The 23,519-nt window shown below is 35.8% G+C and overlaps 1 protein-coding gene across 3 annotated transcripts in view; it reads left to right on the top strand.

The window, feature by feature from the left end:
- The window catches only part of CCDC138 (coiled-coil domain containing 138), a 35,723-nt gene that overhangs the window by 11,162 nt on the left and 1,042 nt on the right, over positions 1-23,519 (top strand). For 2 of the 3 annotated variants that reach the window (XM_075425633.1, XM_075425612.1), the window contains 7 exons: positions 551-628; positions 708-818; positions 3,004-3,168; positions 3,969-4,085; positions 5,196-5,388; positions 9,542-9,718; positions 22,343-22,481. In XM_075425633.1, coding sequence (XP_075281748.1) covers positions 551-628; positions 708-818; positions 3,004-3,168; positions 3,969-4,085; positions 5,196-5,388; positions 9,542-9,718; positions 22,343-22,481 — 980 coding nt within the window. The remainder of the gene's footprint in view (positions 1-550; positions 629-707; positions 819-3,003; positions 3,169-3,968; positions 4,086-5,195; positions 5,389-9,541; positions 9,719-22,342; positions 22,482-23,519) is intronic. The other variant, XM_075425623.1, reaches the window with a different exon arrangement.

Genomic DNA, 23,519 nt, shown 5'->3' with positions numbered 1-23,519 from the left:
TGCTCAGTATTTTCAGTTATTTTTACAAATGTTAATTAAGGCAGTATTTTCTCAGTTCTTAACCTGAGACAGTGATTCATAGTAATTCAGAGAATAAGAATTTCATCTCACTTGACTGTTAAGTCTGACCTAAACTGCTGACACACAAATTGCTATCTAAACTGTTTCGCCATTGTTTTTTCAGTTAATCAATTACAGTTCTTACAGTCTGAGTACAATAAAAATCTACATCAAAGTGTTATTCTTTCTTTTAGAGAAGATCAGACCTAAATCCTAGAATGTTGATGGTTCTGGTGCAACCCATCTGTCTCTTTATTTCTCTTCTATATAAAACCTTTGCCTTTCTGTGCAAACTGAGGGCTTCAGTGAAAATCACGCTGTTGATTGTTGTATGTGTAGAGCATGTTTCTTATATCTAAATGAAGGTTACAGTTTCCCTCATCTTTTCTAACAGAGTGAACTGGTTTTGTAGCATGGTCAGGAACTGTTTCATTCTGCAGAGAAGAAAGCTTTCATCCAGATATACTTTAACATTTTCTGATTCTTTCAGTTAAGTGATGTAACTGAGCTGAACAAGAAGTTAGAAGGCCAAGCAAGAAAAGTACAAGCTCGTTTAGAGAATCTACAAGTAAGGTTTGTTCTTACGTGTACCTGCTTCCTTTATAGGTAACAAATGAAATATAATTCATTGTTACATTTTGTTGTAGAGGAAGCATGAATTTTTAATGGTGCAGAAGTCTAAGAATATATGTCAAGTGGTGCAACAAAGTAAACCTGTCAAGCAGGAAAAAGTGATGGTAACATCAAAAAATGTTAAGGTAAGAATTGGGCAAAATGAAAGATTCATTGTAAAGACATTAAACAGTGGAACATTCTCTGTGTGTCTACTAGAAATTAGAAAATGTAACTTCCAATTTTATTTGTGCTATGAGTCAATTAGTTGCACTAAGAAAAGATACAGATTATACCGGGAGAAAAGTCAGTTAGCAAAGAATTAAGCTTGTTGCTAAAAATAAGTCAGTTGGATTTCGTACTGTGTATGTATATAGTGTATGCATGTATTTTTATGTGGTGTGTTTTCCTCTTTCTGTCACGTCATCTTTCATCTGTCAATTAGAATGATAACCTGCTTACACTGTTTCAGAGCAAATCTTAAGCTCATTCTGGTTACTGCTAGAGTACGGCACTGTTCTTATGAATAACACAAGATATAAAGCAGTCAGAGATATCAGATAAAGATTTTTTTATCTTGTCAGGAGTTGATTGTACTACTGGTTTTTTTCTGAGAAATAGTCTTTAAATGAGGCAAAGAAATAAATGCAGTGTTTATACGCAGTTCCAAAATGATCACCTTGTTTTCCTTAAAATATCTTCGTACATCACTTAATGAAATGCTTTCTGTCTCCATGTTGTTTCGTTTAGTAGCAATCCTCTGGTTGTACTCTACCAACTTCTCCCAACTGTTAATGATTTTCTCCAGCTAGAGCCTAAACTGTGAAATGGGAAAGAGATATTCGCACCATCCTACTTAATAGGTGTACATCAGATGCCTGAGAACTGTGCTGTCTATATATAGCCAACGTATTTCTCTGTTTACATAGGTTTTAGTGTACTTTGGTTGCAAGTGAAATATAAACAGTGTCGGTAGTGATAGTTCTGAGCGAAGAGGAAAGCAGTTATCTGAAGGTAGATACAAGAAAACTTTTGAAGTCATTAGAGAACTGTTTGTGCCACCTGTCTTCAGGTACCTCTGGGTGTCTTTCGTAGAGTATTTCATTGCAGTGTAGTACAGGGACAGAATGACAATTTCATGAAGTCTTTGTTCTTTTTTTAACAATGCTGGCTGTCCAGTTATATTTTAATAACAGTGGATTGTATGAAATAAAGCAAAGGAGATTTTGTGCATTGAAATGAGAATTTCCACATGCAAAGGACATTAAAGATTTGCTTTCTCCTGTAATTCATTTGGCCAGAATTACAAAGTGGAGTGATTCTGTATGTGGAAGTCTTTTCCCAGGCCTTTTGTAACCATTTGTCTAAGTACAACAGAAATTATGTGCATTTTTTTTCACTCTCAGAAACCATCATAAGTAGTACCTGTTCTGCAGTGGGGAGGGGAGCGAGGTGTGAGAGAGAGAGAGAAATGATGCAGGATTCTTTCTGGATCTCTGTAAGAGGCCTGACAACAAATGGTTTAATGAAATAACTGTTTTAATAAAGCAGAGTGAAAGGAGAAATATAGGTAGTGAGTAAATATTACATCCCTTCAAATGCTGGGAACCTTGCATTTATGCAGCATTAGATGGAGCCCATGTCCTGTCCATGGCGAGAACCTCCTTCTTTTCAGCCATTCAAGCTCTGATATCATTTTCTTGCAAGAAAACCACTCTGTCCATGAAGGACGTTCACAGGAAAAGTTCTTGTTGCCTTTTTAGACAAAGGCAAGGCCAGGCAGGAGGCATAATCACTGGTACCAAGTGGGAGCTGCCTGCAGGCTCCTGTTACGGAGAGGTGGCCGAGTTCATCATGCAGCCAAGCACAGGACAGACTCTGCAGCTGACTGATCAGTGCAGCACAGCACAGGCTGCACCTGCTCGGGTTAACTGTGGTGTGGATCTCTGACTGCTTGATGTATGGTGGTCTCCGGGTCAGGATCACCATCATCCACTCCTTGATCCACACACAGTTTTCCCTTCCCAGTGATATTGTAAGTTACAGATTATATTAATAACATACAGGCTTCTCAAACCCAAGGTACAAGGCCAAACAGAGCACATGTGGCCTGTTCAAGATCACCGTTTCCTCAAACATAACATTTTCCACAAGCTCCCAATACGGTAACTTACCTCCTAGATTTTATCAGGCATATGCTCATCATCCTTTAAATTCTGCATAAAATTTCAGAACTAATGTACTCTCATATGTTTCAGTGTGTTACTATTGTGGCTTAGAAAAATCATTAACTTGAAAGCTGAAATATCTGCTCTTGTGGATGTATTACAGCTACCACTGAATTCACAAGTTTATGAGCTCGTAACTTCTCTTATGGATTGGGTCTCAGACCAGCATCTTAGCGAAATAAAGCTACAAGAAGAAAGGGAAGACAGTCACAAACTTCTGGTTACCCAGACCTCCAAAAAAACCTGCACCCAGGAAAGGTGTATGAAGGTAAAGGGGTTCAGATTGTTTGCTTGTGTTGATATGTTTTTGGATTTATGGGGGTTTTTTTAATGACTTTGAGAATATAACAGATCAGCCTGTTTTATACAGGCTTTAGATACAATAGTAAAAACAAAATCACTGTTAATAAGTCAGTATTAATTCTGGCAGTGAGATATAATAGATGACTTGTCATTCATAAAGCATACAGATCATTTTTAAGGAAAAGTGTGGTGTTCAGTCTCAACTTGTGAGAGTTTTAGCATTTTATTTCAGGTCACTTCTGTCGGTTGATAATTTGTCTTGTTTTATGTGTAATACTGCACATAATTCCTTATTTTCTAAGGAGATAAACATGTCTAATACAAAATACTTAGATGCCTACGTTAGATACGAAAGTTTCAATTTATGACTGATAAAAGGTGATACTGTGCTGCACTTTTAACAGTTTTATTATTTTATCTCTGGGGATACCAAGGTCTGGAAATCAGTGAGGTGTTCAGAAAATCTTCTTTTACTGCTTTTATTCGTTATAGTAAAGATTTACAGCCATTGGGATTTGATTTACTGAGATCGAGCTCACATGATGTATCTCCACTTTTGCATGTAAACCTCTGTAAAATTTAAAATTTGTGTATGCGTATAATTCTGTTACCTATACTGGATCTGCCCAGTGAGTATTTGCATACGTAATCTGTTAAACTCCAGGAGAGAGTTGGGAGGTTTTTTTGGTTTTTTTTTCACTTAAGATTAGCATGTACAGTAGGTTCAAATACTGCGTGTAATTTTACTTTTGTATATTTTTACAGCTTTTGCCTATAGTTGCTGAGCAACTCCGGTGTATGCCATTGGTGAATCCTAAACTTCACATGCCTGTGATTAAATTTATTTACTGGTCTATAAGACATCTAGACAGTGGTATTCAGGTAATACAAGTAGTCCTCTTGCAGTATGATTTTTTTGAAACTAGATTCCCAGAAGATATTAATGGATTTTGTGTTTTCAATACATAGGAAAAGTGAATGTTTTCAGGTAGTATATATGAAAGAAACTCTGCTGTCTTTGCAAAACATAAATTCATAGTGTTTACCAAGGATACATGGCAAATTCTTTTTCAAGTTAATTTTAAATTTGTATTGTGTATCTAAACATAGTTTGCGTAAGTATGTGATAACTGTTGTGATGTATAGGCATCTCAGAAATTACATTTTTACATGTGTATTTACAAAACTTTTGCACTAAAAGAGTCAGTATTTTTAGGTTCACTTTATGCATGAGAAATTGATGAAAGTGTGTGGTAAAGCAGCAAAGGAATTTTGTTTTTTCTGTTTGCTGCTCAGTGTCTTACCACAAGACATTACTTACTCCTTTTGACTAGTATGCTGTAAGAAAATATTTAGCAGTAAAATAGAGGAAAAGACAGTAGCCATACTATGAAGGCTCAATATAGTACCTAATGCTGTCAATAGTGCTTTTGATAAAGCAAAAGGTAGGAAACTTTGTAAATAGCTAGAGTTTAAATTCAGTAGATAGTAGGCTGTTGGGTTTAGCGCTAATAAGAATCTATATCTTAAATAAGCATAATGTGAAGTTTGATTCTGAAGTAATATTTCTGTGTACTTTATGATAAAAAGTCTAATAGGTCTTAAACCTATTGTGTTCTTAAGGTTCATGTTTAGATCTTGATTCTGTAAATGCTTTTACAGGATATAACTTCAGGCAACCTTACGAAGTAGAGTTGACTGAAGCTGAGCTTGTTCTGGAACGAGAGGCAACTTAAATAATGTCAGCGTAGCAGGGACCCTCGCTAACTAGTCTCTTTGTGAAGTATGTGTTGATAAGGTGCCATGATGATGTTGTTCAGCTGCTTTTGGAACACAAAGTAGTATCTCCTATGCAGATTATATTCCAATACATAGTCAAACCATTTGCTATTTAATATTTAATTCCTAGGTGAACGTATGTATCTCTACATAGTACACAGGATTTGAATGTGTTTTAATGTTTACACTAACTGTATGCATTCTTTGAAACAGCATGCAACAATGACATCAACAATGAGGAGACTTGGCGAAGATATTTTCAAAGGCATAGTAAGCAAGGGAAACCCACATAGTTCTTCTGAACATTCTACAGAGAGTAAATCAAAGTCTGCAGCTTTCTTTAAGAGTTCCTGTATGCCTTTGAGGTTTCTGTCAACTTTAATTGTGCTTAAAACAGTGACACAAGGTAAGTTCTAATTTTTTAAAATGGGTGTATTTATTGCAGTCATGTGCTTGGACAAAAAAATATTTCAGTGATACTGTAGCGTCTTCTGTGCTTTATTAGTGAAAAGCGCTTTTACTTGATTTTTGCTACCTTATGAAGCAAAATATACTGGAAACAAGTATGAATCTTGCTGTTACTCATTTCGTGTTGGAATGTATGTGCTCCTTTTAGTATGACAACTTCTTGCCAGACAAATCAACATTTCTGAAGAAGGGGAAGAGAGACGTTGGTAGTTCTGTCAAACTGTCACTACAGCAGTGGTTGGATTGCCAACATCTTTACTGCTCAGAAAGGCACAGCTAATTGCTCCTTTATAAGCTGAAATAAGTAGCAGATTTTGCACAGTTCTAGACTTTCACTGTCCTCTTTAAGCGAGTAGGTTGTTTACCTGGCCTCTGAAAGGCTGATCATCTGCACTGTCAAGTGTTTCTTTTCTGACATAGTTACAACTTTGCTGCGTTTACCTTCGTAGATAAATCTGATGTTCATAGATATTTCTGATGTATCTGTAGTCACATAGAGAAAGCCACTCGTGTAGTGGATTCTAATTGTTAGATTGAATTGTGATACAATGTATGTCCTGAAATTGCTTTGTCCCTTGGTCTGAGTTTAGTATACAGTTCATACTCCAGCCTTTACCTGTCTACTGCTCCCCTCTTCTACTACCAAATCTGGCACTGCAAATGGCTATCCGTAAAACATTATCAACACTGAAAAACGCTACTTATTGAAACTGTCAGTTCTTAATATGATTGTCCATTCAGATTTCACTGTTTCACAGGCTAATTTACAAAGGCACAATGTTCTATTTATGTTTTAGACTTCAAAGCTACCTGTGTAGCATGAAAAGTGGCCTTTTTATCCAAAATCTTCCAGAATTCTTATGTTGATGTAGTGCAGTAATGTACTTTGTTAACAAGGCAAAAGCAAACAAGGTTTATCAGGAGATAACACAGCTCTGAAAATACTGCTTCAAATCATGACAGGTTACTCCACTTGCGCGGTTTTCAAAATGTTGTGGTAAATCTTCGCAGTGAGGCATTCTTTGAAAACAGATATAATCTAAGAAGACTAAAACATTTTCTTTAAAGTGATGACAAAAATGGACAGTTTCTTGTGAGTTCTGAGTGTTGAGCACACTATGAGAAGAGGCACAAACTCAGATTTTTAATGCGTTCCTTCCTTATCCTTTTGACATAGAGATTGGTGTACACTTTTCTGTCAGAACATAAAGAAGAAAAACCTTCAATCGATCTGATTTATAGAGATATTTTTAAATTAACTTACAGATTAACTTTGGTAATTTAAACAAATTCTTGCGTATTTCTATTTTATATGTCGTCTTTGAGAACTTCAGCAGTAGTATGTAATCTGAATTATGCTTAAAGGTACTTAATTGATAAATGTGCAGATTTGATGAGTAATCCAAAAGAATGTCTCTTTTTTACTTCTATTATTGACTCTCTCTTTTGTCTTTATTGTTTTAATTCAAGAATGGCTTCAATAATTGCTGTGAAGTGATTTTGTTCACCTGTGCAAAGAGTCCATCAGCCCAAAAGCAGCAGAGTTGATAGGTCACTTCTGAATCTTGAATGCAGTGTAATTTCCAGATATTAGCAAGTTGAGCTTCTGCCTGTATAAAGACTTGCTTGTATTTATCTTGGGGAAAAAAAAAAATTCAAATATCCTCTTGATATATGAACAATATATCCCAGACAGCTTTCAGTGCCTGTTAGGGGAGTATTGTATCTGAAACAGCTGTATGATTTTCAGCTCATGCTTCTGCCTTTTGTTAACCTAAAAGAATCAGCGGGTTGCATAGGGGGGCATCACAGGGTGAGTGACTCTTTCCTTTCATTGTGAGGTTTTTTCTGTTTCCACTTTGTTGCCAGGATCCTCCCACCTTTCACACTAGCAGAGATGTATAACAGTAGTGTGAAATGGAATTCTCTACTTAAAACCTTTATAATTTTGTGTTGTAAAGAAATAGAGGAAGCTGGGTCTTCCCTGCCTCATGGGAGAGGGAGAAGGTAAAAGTTTCAAAGTAGACGCTATGAGTTAATAAGAATCAGATTGTGTCTGGACAGGGTGAAAAAAAATGTGGAAAATATATCTGAAAGAGTAACTGTTCTCTCAGCTGCTTTGTTAACTGCTGCCTTCAGTTATGAAGCCTTTTCTCTCTTCAAGGGAAATAGGGAACAGGAGGTGTTGCAAATCATGTTTTATGGAAGTCTGGCAGAAAACACTAATTGTATACCATTAAGAGCTGGTGTAAGAGGTGATTACTGCCTACCTGCAGCAACTTAGGAGTGCTGTGGTGCCGCATAACTAGGATTTTTTGCAAGAATAGGGTTTGCAAGGATAGCATAAGAATGAATGTATCTATAATGCTTTTCCAGCTTGTTGTTGTGCTAACCACTTATTTTTTCTTGTTCAAAGACATTTTAAAAGCACAGATCATTTTGATAGCAAATAATTGTTCAGTGGGGTTATGATTATGAGCAATCGAACCTAATTTTAGAGATGATCCTGCTTTGTGCAGGAGGATTGGAATACATTCCAACCTAAATTATTCCATGATTCTTTTTTTGCTCTCTTTTCTTCTCAGTATGGTTTGTATTTTAAAATGTCTTTACTAGTAACACATCCACTCTGCTAGTAACACAGAGAGATGGAGACAGGTTACAGAGATGTTAATTTTCCAGGTAATCCTGCAAAACCATGCCAGAATGTCAGAATCAGATGCCTACTTTAGCATCTGGATTTTTTTTGTTTTTCAGTCTCCTCCATGAAATATGTTATGAATTTGGGGCTATTTCTTAGACAGTGGAGATCCACATCACAAAATTGCTGCTATCTCTGGCACCCTGATTGACACCAATCAGGGATGTCAAAGATTTTAAATCCATAGATAAGGAACAGTGTTCTCGTTCATGGAAGTCAGTCTTCTGGATTAGATGGTTAAGCAGATTAGTATGTCTTTATGCTTAACTGACCTGTGTGGTATTTATATTGTGAGTATTTACAGTAAACACAGGGTTTAAATGTGTTGGAAGACCACTCTGACATCATTAATGAACAAATACAGTATTTCAGCTGTTGAACGGAACTATTTCAGTCAAGATATTTTAGTGAAGCATGATAATTACTCTTAAATTGAGACTTACATTTCTAGAAGTGTTTGATAAAAACAATGCAAAAAGAATTGCAATACAAAAAATAGTTATTGCAGAGGCTTACCCTAAGCAGATGATCACTGTTGATTAGAATAAATCAGTTTAGCTTCTCATGGTTGCTTTTTACTGCTGGCTTCTATAACATGGAACATATGATCTGTTGTTAAACATATGTTGAATATCACTGTATATGAATTTTGATCACTCTGACCACATGGCACTAATGATCTAGTGATTTAAGTAGCACGTTTGATTTGAACATATATCCCATTTCCTTCAAAATGTCAGTACCCAGCAGATGGCACTCTAGTTAAACGTTTGCTACCGGATAAATTATTGCCATGTACTTAATTTTCTGCGTTCCTGATGATCAGTGCTATTCCAAGATACAGAGAAAGATTTGACATCAGGAAAATAAGAAAATTTGGTTGGTTCACTTAATCTACATTCTTCATATAATTTAGTGTACTCCACAATGGATGAGTACATAAAATGTATGCACTGAAACATAAACTAAGCTTTTTGTAGAAATAAATAGGAGTCGTTGCTCTCATGAAAGTGATTGCTCTCATTTAGACAAATCAGCCCTTGACTCCTTTAACAGGGGTTTCCCAGATGTTGAAACCAACATTGTCTCAAACTGTGCAAGCTTGTAATTTCTGTCCGCTTAAGCAAAATATTAGAAAGGCTTTATATTTGTAAGTATATTTTTCTTCAACATATGAGTTGTAGTTAGTCTTTTTCTCCACTCACAACAAATTGTTAAGGAATAAAAACAGTCAGAGGATGCCTTTAAATAAAGATAAAATTTAATGTTTTCAGGCATTTAACTTTGAAGTATATATCTGCAACAGTAACTCTCAGGATAGTTGTTTACATGTTGCTTAATGGAACTATGATTATAGAAGTTTTGTTGCCTGTATTGTCATATCTTTCAGTGGATTACCTGGCTCAGGCGTTTGATTCCCTTCACACAGACTTGAAGACAGATGAAGGGAAGGCCTTATTTTTGGAATACCAATGTGTGCCTGTCATATTGAGTCACTTAAAAGTATCCAGTAGAGGTCTGCTTTCCAGTGCTCTTGATGGATTACTTCAGATGACCATGGAATCTGGTAAATTTGGGTAATTTAAAAAAAAAATCATTATTAAAACAGGTGAGGTAAGCATAAATACAACATAAAAATAGCATGATTCTTTTGTATAAATAATCTAATCTAGTATTAGCATTCATTTGTATTGTGTAAATTCATTAGAGACAAAATACGTTTCTGAATTGTCTGTCTTTCTGCGTTGTCTTTTCTTCTCCCTCTCAGCACCTATGCTTTATATTTTGTCCTGGTTGCTTTCTTATTTAATGTTGTGAAATTTTTGTTGCTATTTTTGATTTGACATTTCAGTTTATTCCGCTGTTTTACCTTACTGGTGTTTTTCTTTGAAGTCAGGCTGTGCCGGGGAAGCCGTATCCTGAAAACCTGCCAGCAGGTGGACATGAAAAATACGCTTTATTTAAATTCTTTTTCTAGTTTGAATGAACAGCTTATCCCCAGTCATTTTTCAGTTTCTAATAATTGGAAATGGCATTTCTAGAAGAGATGGTTATGATTTGCTGAGTTTTACTGTGCTGATATGGTTATGTTTTGCTGGAACTGTGCTGTGGGCCTATAAAAGGGTTAATCTTATTTGTCACAACATTTTTTCAAGTGATACAGGCTAAGAATCAGGTGGTAATCAACTGGATGAACGTGAAGGTAGAGAGTGAGGCATTCCAGTGCCGTGTTGAATAAACCTGTGGCTGTTTTTTTTTAGACATAAAAATCACTCACTGCCTTTTAGAACAGAAAAGGGAAAGGGGCTGCTGCTATGTTTGAAATGTATATTGTTGTTTTGGAAGTATTTTGTTATGATGTGTTGCAGTGGTAAAAACAGAAAGTGCGTTTTACTTAGGATGGGACAGCATTGAGGAAGAGACATTTTGTAGCGAGATAAGTGGCAGAAATATTGAACTAAGGTTTTGTTCTTCCTTGCAGATTCTTTTTCTGACCATGTAGGTAGTGTAGTCTCACACTACAGTATTCTTCCTAATACTCATAACAATGATTAGTAAAGTGATTGGGAAAGAGAGAGTTGTATGCGCAAAAGTAACCTAAGCAAGGTGGATGGTGTCTGGTATTACTTTGAGTAATGCCAGTAACAGTACATCTTCTATTCCCTAGCAGTAGTTGTTCTGATACGCTAGATGCCTGCAGTTTGAAGAATAACGGATATATTGTGAGAGACTCACATTTTACCTTGTTGCTTCTCAGAGAAGATACATAGATATGTGAAATCAGGGAAGGAGGAGTAGTGTTTAATTGAACTCACGTCTGGTTGAGAATTTATTTGTTGGCAGCTGGATATGAAGCTTTATGCAGACTTTTCTCTTTGGTAGAATAAATTGCCAATACTCAAGTTATAGGCATGTTCTGCTCTTTTCCAGTACATAGTTAGTGTTTTGCAAGAAATTGTTAGCAATGAGAAGAAGTATTGTTGATGGAAAATCATATTTTCATTCCTTTGTAAGTTTCCTATTAAAAAGTCATTAAAAGACAAACTAGAAGAAGGCAGGGAGTATTCAGAGAGCTCCTGTTAGATTAAAACAGGAATTTATGCTCAACTTCAAAGTTGTATTGGTGTGCAGCCTTATATATGAAGTCGTAGGTAGCTGACCAATATACTAAAATATAGTCTTGTTACCCACAAAGACAGAATCCGACCAACAGGGGACAAAGTCTAGACTTTTTTTTTTTCCTGTAAGATATGGAACTCTGGCATTCTTTCAACTGTCTGCAATAATTTTCTGGCTATGTAGGAGTATTCTAATATTTTTGTTCAAAAAATATTACCGTTAGAGCTGAAGTGATTAGAAATCAAGTTGGAAAAAAAGACAGTGCTTTTTTTTTTCTGGATATTCTTTTCTATAACTTAATTTTTTATGTTTTAATTTTTTTATGAAGTATTTTAGTGATTCAAATTTTAGTTGTCCATGCTGAAAGATGTGAATCAGATATGAAAAAACTATGTTGCACTACACTTCCCTGTAACTGCATGTACCTTTTGCTATAGTAAGCAATGAATGTTAATGGTTCCATACAGTCCAGGCTTGTTTGAGGTCCTCATGTAGATTCTGTTCCCTGTAAGAAATTCTCTTCCTCCTGTTTCAGAAGTGAAACCTAGATTTCCCTCATATGTTAAGGAAAGTTACTTAAGCTGCATAAGAAGAATGTACCTGCTAGTCTAAGACAGCTATTTCGGTGCTTTGATAGAAATTATAAGAAGAGTCTGCAATACTGCTTAAGCCTGTTAACTGATTTGGTTTTGGTATGCACGTTTTCATCTTTTAGATCAGTGTCATTCCTTTTGGCTTCATAGTATAGCCAGTACAATGGGTCCAGGATCCAAGTTCTTACAATGTTGACTGTGCTGATAAGACATTCAGTTACTGACAACATGATGTCAAATGCAGTGCATTGGTGTCATCTGTTTTCTATCTATATACAAGACCTTAATGGCAAATTAAAATTCATGGTCTTATTGCTGTGCATCTTTACTGGCGCACAGTCTTTCATGCACTCCATCTCCATTTCTGTTAAGGAGTTTCACATCAAGAATCTGGGAGAGTCCTGACACTACCATTTCAGTGGGAAATGGTGGAGGACTGAAAGGTAACATATTTCAGTACTTTTTTTTCTCTGTCTACCTATGACTTCATTATTATATGCTTGTCAGTCCTGGCCAGCTCAGGATATGCATTCATACGCAATATCTTCTGCTGTTCTGATTGTTGCCTCCTTCTGTTAGATCTTTTTTTCACAAGGAAGAGAAGGATCAGCAGGCAGAGATGGAGGAATAATTAATTCTAGAGTGATTTATTTGTCTGAGAAGGCTTGCTAGATCATAAGATAGTCCAGAGGATGGCTTCAGGGCATTTCAAAACCTGAAAAAAATGCATGAAGTTGAGATTCATCATTTCCTCCTGGAAACTGTGGCCAGAAAGCCAAATGGTGTGTTAAATGTTCTGTACTATTTTTTTTTTGCCTGGTAGGCTCAGAATACCATTTAACAAGGAATTTTTTTGTAATAGAACTGCAGCATCATTTTTTGGCCCTTTAGAGACACCATCGTTCTTTCTAGGGCTTTCTTTGCACTGTGTCAGCATCTTATGGCTACTATTTGGCAAAGATTAAAGCAAAAAGGATCACTTAAAAATTAAAAAAAAATAATAAAAGGACAGTAAACCAGAATTTGTTTGGCAAGATCTACTTCTCTGACATTCTCTAAATGTGTGTTGACACTTACCATGTGCTTCTGTCAAGGTAAGGCTAACTTTAATAATATTAAACAGATAGCCTATTTATAAAAAGACTCCTAACAGAGCAGTGGGAAGAAGTAAAATCTATATGGTGAGAGGCAGCTGACAGCCAAAATCTCTATGTATCATGCCACCTTGTATGCCATGTGCCTGCACACGCTTTTGGATGTTTGGGCACATCCCTTAAGACTGTGGCTGATGAAGAGAATTTTCAGGGTTGGAGTTCAAATCAGAGAAGATACTTCTTTTAAAGATCAGTACCCCTTCAGCTGAAAGGCTAATGAAACTCTGTGCTCATGAAGAATTTTGGAGCTCCTCTGTATTTTCAGTGAGCTTATGTATTCCAGTCTGAAGGAAGAAGCAGGTGATGATTTTTTGCACTACACAAATCGGTTGTGTGAAGTACAAAGGAAGAACCATAGGTTACGACACCAGATGACCCCTACGCAACTTCTAGTGACAGTCTTTATTTCAGGAAAAATGACTTGGAATCCCCAGGTCTAACGAGAGCAAGAAGGTATGAGCTGTAAATATTAAAGACAGTTTCAGTGAATTTGTACTCTTGCATTACTTTTCCATCCATGCCTTCATGACAAGATATTGTTGAAGCAACATCTGAACGTTCACTGAGATGACAGAAGAGTGGAAAATATAACCTTAGTAATCAGGGTTTAGGCATTTCATTCCTACTCCAAAGACAAAAGGGGAGTATCAGCTTATTTTGAGCCCCTTTGTCTCAAGAGGTCTCTCCATTTGCGTTCTTGGTCATAAAACCGTTTGTCATAATATCCTCATTAGAACCACAAGACAGGCTTTCAACCTTCAAGGTGCTCTTTTTGGTTCTTCTGTTAGTATTACTTCAGATTCCAGGTTGCAACATTTTTGATCACTACTAGGATCAGGGTTTACTCTTTATAATCTTTTTGATTCCAGGTTAGTGAAAACTTACCATGTTCCACAGGAATGATGCCAATCTAGTAGATTTTGTAAACTAGCTTCAAGCTCATTTAAAACTATAAATAAAAAATATGCCTGAGGTCCACAGCTTCATGAAAAGTTTGTCTGAGTTGACGTGTCTTCTGTACGAGAGTGGATAACACCAACGTACCTGTCCAGCTAGGCCACAGAAAACACAGTGATCTTAACACCGCAGGAATTCTGTGAAGAAATAATGAAGACTTTTGGTACCCTTGGGAAGCTTATTTGTGTATGTTTCTTGAAACTTAGATGCATCATCATAGCATGCAAATCTCCAGAGCCCACGTTATAGTATACAATACAGTCACATTATTTCTTGGAAGGATTCAGGTTATGTGTATTCATCAAATTGGTATCTCAAATTGCATATATATCACCAGACTATGTTATGGTTTAGGTATCAGGACTTGGATAGTATTCCAACTGCACAGGCATTTCCCAGCCATCAGTGAGTTTTCATGCTGTTTTACAATTCTGAAGTATAGTGCCAGCCAAAAATAGTCTCACCATTGTGACCCTATCATTAATGTTTTTGGAACTGTAACAGTACATCATGGATACAGAAAATATATCTGTATATGCCAATCTTGTTTGCCTCACCTCTTTTACAAAAATATTAAGGCCTAAGGAGGAGGGTAAAATGTTATACTGGTTCCTGTTCTTGTAATATACCAAAACATTTATAGTTGGAGAAAAGGCTGACTTTTAAATGTCAGAGGTGAAAAAAGTTGAGGTTAGTTTCGGCCAGCTCCTCAGGGCGTACGAGTGACAGGAGCTGCTAGAGATGTTATGCAGTAATTTAAGCAAGTTTGCTTTGTGTCAAAATAACTTCAGTTTCAGCTTACTTTCATGCTGTAATAGTCTTTTTTTTTTTTTCTTTTTGTCATCTTCCAGTACTTCTGTGGATTCTGTCCACTACTTTTACTGTAACTACATTTCAGGAAAGAAACTTTGCAACGGAGTGAGTCCTTACCTAACCATTTTCTTTCTGCTAGCAAATACTTGCTTCATTTAACCTATGCTAGAAACTTGATAAGTAGCTGAAATTAAGATGTAAGTAATTTTAGGGTAAACAATAGAATTTTAAATAATTTACATTTTATTTAATGTTGTTTGCATGCTGGAATGATTCTTTTCCTTTGGATGAGCTCAGTGGCCTAAGTTGAAGTCTAGTTGGTTTAGTCTGCTGTCTTCAGTGGAAGTAATAGTTTGCTCCTAAAATCCACAGTTGGGAGGGTTAGCAGCTTGTTACGAACCTGACAGTAGAAAGCCAACTCAACAGAGATATTTTCTCTCTTTTCTCTTACTACATTCTGCTAATATTTTTGTCTAAAAATGTCCATAATGGCGCATAAATTGATACATTTCAGCCTGTTCAGTCTTCTATTTTAAATGTACTTTCCAATAGCTGATAGAGGTGAGCACAGCACCAAAGCAGCGGTTTAGCTGTATTTTCACTGTCGCTGTCTCATCAGTGCTGGTTTAGTTTCATGGTCAGATGGGATGAGTACCAATTCAGGTTTATCCTTTTCAAGCTCTTATTTGGCTCTCCATGCCCATTACCAGGGTTTCAATCCGTGTTTGTTTTCTGGAAGATGCCCATGTTTCCTTTACTGTGAAGATTAACTTATAAAAGCCAATTCGAGGGAGCAAGTCCTGCAGTCTTTTTTTGATGGTGGTGGTGTTTTGCTCATATCTGGGGCTTCAGATGAGTGCCATAAAATTCCTTCTTTTGGTCTTTAAAACTAAGGAGTGGTCTATAAAGACATCTTTCTTGCTTCCCATTGAGTAAAATGGGAAGAGATACGTTCCTGCTGATTTGATAGCGAAGAAAGATTTCAGTACCAAGGCTTTTGAAGGTTTCCATACCTTAGGTAAGGAAAGCGGGCTACCAAGCCACGATGTTTGGTTTTCAGTCCCATTTCTAAGCTATGAGCCTGTCTGATAACAGAAGTAAGAACAAAACCTTCTCTGATAGTATTGTTACTGGAGGTAGATACTAAATCTACTTGATAAACTCTGAATGCGCTTGGTGACAGATTTGCACAAATGCAGTGCTCTGACCACCTTTGAAATTTTGGGAGCAAAATGTGTTAACTGCTAAATACTGATGTGTTTCAGTTTAGTCAAATGGCTTATAATGCATTTATTACTTATCAAACCTTTTACCATTTCCCATTTAAATTGCCATTAAAATTGTTGTTTAATAATTAAAGTAGTAGTTACTTTTAATCATCCAGATTGTTACAGTATGACACCAGTGGCTTCCAGGGTGTAACTTCATACCCTAAAGTTCTCTCCCTATGACTACAAATTTCTTTTCTCAGCAGATCTTGTTTCTAGGACAGTAATTGCAACGCACTGTTCAAGAGAGTTCCTGGATGCCAGACATGAAGTGTTTTCTGGAAACAATCTAGTAATAAGTAGCATGACTTCAGCAAGAAAATTTGTTCTGTGGGTGTTGAAGAACATCAGATCATTAGTATTAAATCACCCTGTAGTTGAATACTTGTCGTATACAATCTTGATGAATACTGTTGTTCCTGTCTTCTTGCTTCTCACACAGCTTACTGTGGATTTTTTACCTGTGAATCAGTTAAAAGGGTTCCAAAGGATGTAGTGAATTTATAGTCACTTATTAAAAACACCATTGTTGAACTGTAGTCTGATTCATGCTTGATTTGGGATCTGCTATTAGCAGAGAGCTGCCTGTCTCAGTTTCACCCTTTGCACTTTTACACAAAGACAGTGTACATCTTAAATTCTTCCTGCAGTGATAGCTGACTTCTGTCATGTGGATTAGTAGGTTCCCCTTTCCCAACCTTATGTTCATTCGAGGAAATCAGAGTTTACTTGCTCGTTAGACATTACAAAGCACTGGCCTTTGCTTTGAATAGAGCTTGTGTTTACTATGTCTTCAAGCTTACTTCTGTTCTACAGAGAAAATATTTTGCATTAGTGTGTCCTTGTTCTCAAACTGAGATGATTGCAAACTGAACAAAAAAAAAAATCTCTAAATGACTCTCTTGTGCTTGTTGTAAGTTAAAGCACATTCTGGTAGGGCTTGAATATGATTACTTAGCCATATTAACATCACTTAAGATTTTTAGTAACTGCAAAAATGAGCTTATTTACAGATTCACTGAACCTTACTTCAAATTTTTTTTGTAAGAAAGCAGTATGCTCATGGATAAGCAAGGTGTCCAGATTTACTCGTCTCATAGGGAAGTTAATCAAGCCAGTGGAGATAAAAAAATTCAGTTTGCAAATAATTACAACTTCTTACTATGGAGACAGTCTTTTTGTGTGGACTGCCTATATGCACGCTCCCTCTCTTCTTTTAAGTTGGAATGTTTCCATAACTAATCCTAGGTATTCCACAATTCACACTGTGCTACAGGTACTTCCAAAAAGTCAGTGGTCAGAATCTGTCAAGGAAACCCAAACCCACTCCTTTATTTTTTTCTGGAGTCTTTGCATTATAAGGCTTTAAAGACTACAAGCAGTGAAGGTATGGAGGAAAAAATGCCGGTATGCTTAAACAGATTAAAATTTAACTGTACTTTTCAGCATAGTATCTTTACTTGTAACTGTTTGCAGGATTGAAATTTCTCAAATGAGCTTATTCTGCTGTACCGAAAGGGTAAAAATGTCAAGTCTGTGAATAGCATACTAGGGTAGGATTCCCTCTCACCTGTGTGAAGGGCAGATGTGAAATTATCCTGAGGAACTGTGTTTGAAACTGTAGCAAAATGAATGATTGACAGCTTATGCGGGATAAACATTGAAATACAAACTATTTAAAAGGAAATCCTTCCGCTATTATCCTGTCTTACCTTTGTAATTTTTTTATTCATTCTTCTGAAAACAGTGAATAATGATACTTGATTAATAGATGTTTTAGTTTAATATTTTAACCACAGATAAATATCTCTAATTCTGTTAAATGTAGCCTATGATAATGCTAGGACTAACCTGTGTACTTGATGAACGCAAGCAAGTACACCAAAAGTCTGCACACATTTTTGTTAATTAATTGCAAGCTAAGTTGGAATACTTTGATTGAATACATGTTTACAGGTTTTAAAAATTAATGCCGTAAATGGAATAATGTCGTTTGATTTCTATTGAGGTAGCAGTGACCTTCTCTCTAATAAGAAAAAATGTCCATGTCATTATTTTCTCCTTCTAGTAACAGTTGTGTAATGCTTAGCCATTCTGAATTTTGGACCCCTGTCTCATCCACTCCAAAGTAAGAAATAAAACAGACCCTTAAATATAAACTTAAGTAGAGCCAAGTAGCTGCTTTGTAAGTAAAGCTTCACTGTTCATTCAGGGTAATACTGTACTTCATAAGCAGCATACTGTTTTGAAGGGAGATGTGAGTGCTAACCTTTTAGAAGTATTTCATGGAAAAAGGAATTGTTTGTATCAGTACTTGGATATACATACCCCTTTTCAAGTCAATTTGATTTATGAAATCTTTAGAACAGTAAAATTTATTCAAATAGGATCTTATTTGCTTTAGTTTACTAAACTTGCATTTGCAGTTTACAGTTTTATCACTTTCTGTAAAATGGTTTAATTTAAAAGAGTATGATTTAATTAGAAAAAATATTCTTTAATACACATTTTTTATTTTGTATTTGACTAGCAGACTCCTGTACTTATTAGCCAAATTTTTTCTGTAACTTTCAAGGTGAATATAGAGCAGTAACATAATTAAAATAATTTCATAAAGAAAGGCTTTTTTTTTGAAGTAGATAGTACAATTTGTGCAGTTTGAGTAATATCTATGCGTTGTCAGGCTTCCAACTTTATTTCTCTGCTTACATGCAATCTGAGATTACAGAATTAGAGGTCATGCCAGGTGAGGTTTATTTATGTAAAGACTTCTTTATTTGAGTTTGTCATTGTGTTTGAATTACTATGCTTAGTTCTCAGCTGGTAATTACAGGAGTGGAGATATGGGAGCAGGGAAAACAAGGCAGGCGAGCTCTGACAGAAAAAGTGTTGGGACAAAGCTCCTTTAGGTGTCCTCTGTAAGAGCTGCAATTCCTTTAGTGATTCCGGTAGTTCACTAGGCTTTTTCTGGTTTCTTTAACAGAGTAACCCATAACAGTGCATAGCTTCAGTTTATAAAGCTATGTAGATTATTTGTAAAATGGTGTTTTTCTCTCTCAAGCCTCGTTAGAATCCGTCTAATGGTTAGACCATGTTGATTGCTCATAGACTTACTTTGATTAGCAATTAGTTCAACTAGCACACCAGAAGTTTTCATCCTCTGGTGTTTCTAATTGGTGATTTTCCCAGAAAAATGTTTGTTGTTTCTTAGTGTGTTGTCTTTACGCTTTTGCTATTCTAGCAAGTAAGATATTTCTGGTTTTCATGTATTTTATACCTGTTGCCTTCTAAATGGGTAGTTCCAGCATAGCATTTATTTAGACTACTCCTGTTTTCATGCCACAGTCATTAATTAATACACTAAATAAGCCCAGTTGCAAAAATCAGTATTTAAAAATAAGGTTCACTTTTCAAGGCAAAATGTTATGCTTTGCTTTTGGACAATTCCTTACACTACACACCTTCCAGTCCTTCTACTAACTTGCGTCTTCTCCAGTATAATATCCCATGTGTTGCTTTATCATGCGCTATTGAAGTCTAGTTGAATTACAGCTGCTGTAGCATTTATTTACCAAACAAAACTGACTACTCTGACACAACATAGCTACAGTTCCTATAGACCTATATATACTTATGGATAAACCTATAGTACACTTTATTTTGTTTTTTGTCTCCTTTAGTTCCTGAAAATATCTTTAGAGTTTTACTGAAGGGCAGATGTGTTCAGATTGCCTTTTTTTTTTGTCCAAATTCAGCATATATATATTGCATTGGCTGTTCTCATTTCACAAAGTGCTCCTTCCTGTCTTAGTAGCAGCAATTGTTCGACTCTGCTTGTCATAAAATTGAGGCAACGTTTATTTCAGAATCCTGAAGTCTGTTCTGGTGTCCCTGACTAAAGGACTCTTTTGGAATTACAAGTTTGGGTGACTTTTTTTTGTCCCTTTTATCAAGATAGAGCTCTCTCCTGAAAACCAGCATATTAGCCAAAGCTTGCACCCAGAAGACTAAAATACCATTAGCTTCTATCCCATCTTTCTTGTGCTGACCACAGATGACCTCACTACCTCTTTTTTGTTCTATTTTTACTTAAATGGCTGGGAGAACTTTTTTTCAATGAGGTCTGACTTATCTTGACTTTTCATGCTATCCTTTTTATTAAGAGAGTTTCTGACCTCCAACGCATAGCTTTCTTTTCTGATCTTTTTTGTTTTCCTTGTAGGCTTCTTTTCATTCCAAGCACCTCTTGTTACATAAGCATTCCTGCTAATTTTTTTACCTTTTCTATTACAACTTTTTTTTTTGTGGGTGTAACCTGCAGTTGCTAGTTGACAATGACATATATATATGTACTTATCATTTTTTCAGTATATTTTTTACTGATTACTGCTTACATTTCTACTTCACTTTCATTCTTGTTTTGTATTTATTACTGTTACAGTTTTGAGACAGGACATTGTAACTGGAAATAGTCCTACAAGGGAGAGGACAGTAGCCATAAAACCACAGGTGGATTGAACATGCTAGAAAGAATGCAAGAAGCATGGAAGTAGAACAGATAAATAAATTAATTTATAACCATTTATTTCCTTGATAATGTATGTCTTTTGGAATAATTATTGTTCTGTGTTGCTTTGGGTAGAGAATAGAGGACACTTCAGCTGTGCAAACCGCAAAACGTCTGCCTGCCTTTTCCAAACTTCATAGTACATCAGTTGTCATCTTGCTTTTTATTGCTTCAGGGTTGGCTCCTTGCTACCAAAGTCTATAATCCTGCATCTGTATAGTTTCTATCCACACATTCCATTACATATTTTGTGGATTCTGCCTGTTGGATCCATTATTTTAAGTTAATTCGCCAAAAGCACTTCCACTGAAAGGAGAGGGAAGGTTACATGTAGCCATAGCTTCTCTGATCTGTCCTGAAGGCATTTGGGTTTCCCAGTCTCTTCATCTGGTGGTGTAAACCAGCAAAGGCCCGCAAATCGCGTTGGCTTCTCTGTTTAGTATAGTGCATGATAAGATGTGCTCAGCATCTGGGGGGTGGCAAGGATAATTTGTTGGTGTCCTAAATGACATGCCATTGTTTTGCAAAAAATACGGGTTTTGAAAGATCTTCCTAACAGGAAGGTCTAGTTGATTTTTTTTTTTTTTAAACCCTATTCCTAACAGTTTTCTGCAGCATTTGTTCTGATTTTGTATCAGTAAGCCTCCTGAAATAAATTAAAACCTTCAATTCACTCCAAGGCTACTTGTTATATTTAATAAATTGTATGTCCTTGGACAAGGAAAGGGAAAATTCTGACCAAAAGATACATCCAGTCCTCTTTGTACTCATAAAAGCATCTTGACATTCTATTTATAAATTACAGTGTTCAGTGTATGTGTGAAGAATTTTTTAATGTCTGTGTTTATTGGTTCATGCTGTAATTTGCATATTGCAGTTTCTTATTAACACATAAAAATCTTTTTAGCATTTTCTAAACATTAAAATATTTTCCTCACATCTGTGTTTTTCTAATGTAAGTGCCCTATGGTATATGAAAGATATATGCTATATGATTTTATCAAAAAAATCAATTGTTACTTATTTTCTGTATGGTTTTGCTATAAATTAATCTGTAATATTAGAACCAAGAATGAGATAACAAGGGAACAGAGGACAGAGGGAAATGGTATACAGTGGGACTTAAAAACTCATCCTCTATTTTAAAGGAGTTTTGTTGATGTTTAAATGTTTTTGTCCAGCTCTTACTTTTACCTCTCGATTAGTATTTTCCCATTCTTGAAACAGAGTACAGTGACAGTATTTTGATAATGAAAGGCTGTCAGGTACCACATGAGCATCTACATGTACTCTCCCTGTCCGTGTGATTTGCAGCAGCTTAAAATATTTCCATGTGAGTCTCTCTGCGCGGCTGAGTGTTCCTCTCACACAACCAAAAGGAGAGAACCATGATAAATGAGCATTGAATAAATGTGTTCAAGATAAGAACTTTCATTTGAGTTTAAAATTGTCCTGTTTCCTGTTTTCCTTTGTTCTCAAGGGAACAGGCCTTGTTTTAATACAACAGTCATTAGTGTCAGAACTGTTAGGAACTGGCATTTTTTCCGTTCCTAGTTTTACCTTAGTTTTGCATCATGTGCTCAGCATAAATGGAATTATTTCACTGTTCTAATAGTTGCACAACGTGAGGCATTTATAGCCTTCTGAATGTGTCAATAGCTGTTTTACTTTTCCCTGAACAGCTCTGTGATACAGTGTTAAAATTATTTTCTTTTACAGGTTCCTTACAGCCTTTCCTGGAAGCCTGCAGTAATGAATCCTTCTTCCGTACTTGCTCTGTATTGCTTCGAAGTTCAAAGTTAGATATTCTGATTTTGGAAAAGCTCTGTGTTATACTGCAAAAACTCTCCAGAATAAAGTAATCCTTTATTGCCATTATTCTGTTAGATTGGCAAACTTTGAGACCTTTATCTTTCTCTTTTTTCAATAACTCATCTCTGTTTTGCTGTTTGTTTGCTCCATCATAGAAAATGCTGCACTTTCTCTGTTACCAGTTAAATTTAAACTGTTTGTGTCACAGATGTGTAAGACAAGACTCACAATTTGCATATAAATCTAGTTCAATTTGCAGAGTACAAACTAAAAAAAAACCCAGACAAAGTAGCCTAAAGAGGAGATATTCCTTATGTATGCAGATCATAAGAATGCTTAGAAGAGAACACTTCTTTCTCCCCCTCCCCCCCCCCCCCCTTCAGTTTTTCAGGTACTTGGCCGTAATCTGCTTTGAAAATTTAGCCTTATCTGTGACCTGCATTCAAGTTTCATCACTTTTCATTTCCTTCAAAAACAACATTTAAAGTGTTTGGCAATTTAAACCCTTTTGGGAATGTTAATCTTTATAAAATATGTTCCTGTTGCTGACTGGTTATGAGTTGTAACAAAGGTCTTCATCATATCAGTAGTAATGTGCTGTGGAGTTCCTCTGGTGCATTACTTAATGGGATTGTTTCATTTATAAAAGCAGGTATCTAAACTGAGCCATTTTTTACATTTGACTTAGTTGTTGACAAAACTGAGGTTTTCATTTGACTTTATTAGGAACAAAATTGAACTCTAGAGGAAAAAAATGTTTTCCTGTAAAATAATAAAAATCATAACTTACATTGGAAATATACTAGAAGTAAAATTTGCTCAGAAACCCTAATTATTTAAAAGTTTTTATTTATTGTCTCTGGAATCTTATTTCACATGAGTGAAACCCTATTATAGCTTTTCCTTGAGCTTTCATTATACTATATGTAAATACCACTTACTCAAGTGAAATGATATTTTTTGGTGATTTTTGCCAAGACTTTTCTCACCAAGCGTTGATAACCTTCTGCTTAGAGACATTATATGCAACGTAGAAGAATTGTATGAAACTCCCACTATAATGCCCATTTTTCTTCATTAAAAA

Source organism: Opisthocomus hoazin, chromosome 1 (assembly GCF_030867145.1).
Source record: "Opisthocomus hoazin isolate bOpiHoa1 chromosome 1, bOpiHoa1.hap1, whole genome shotgun sequence".
Lineage (NCBI taxonomy): Eukaryota > Metazoa > Chordata > Aves > Opisthocomiformes > Opisthocomidae > Opisthocomus > Opisthocomus hoazin.
This window is presented reverse-complemented; position numbering and strand designations above follow the sequence as displayed.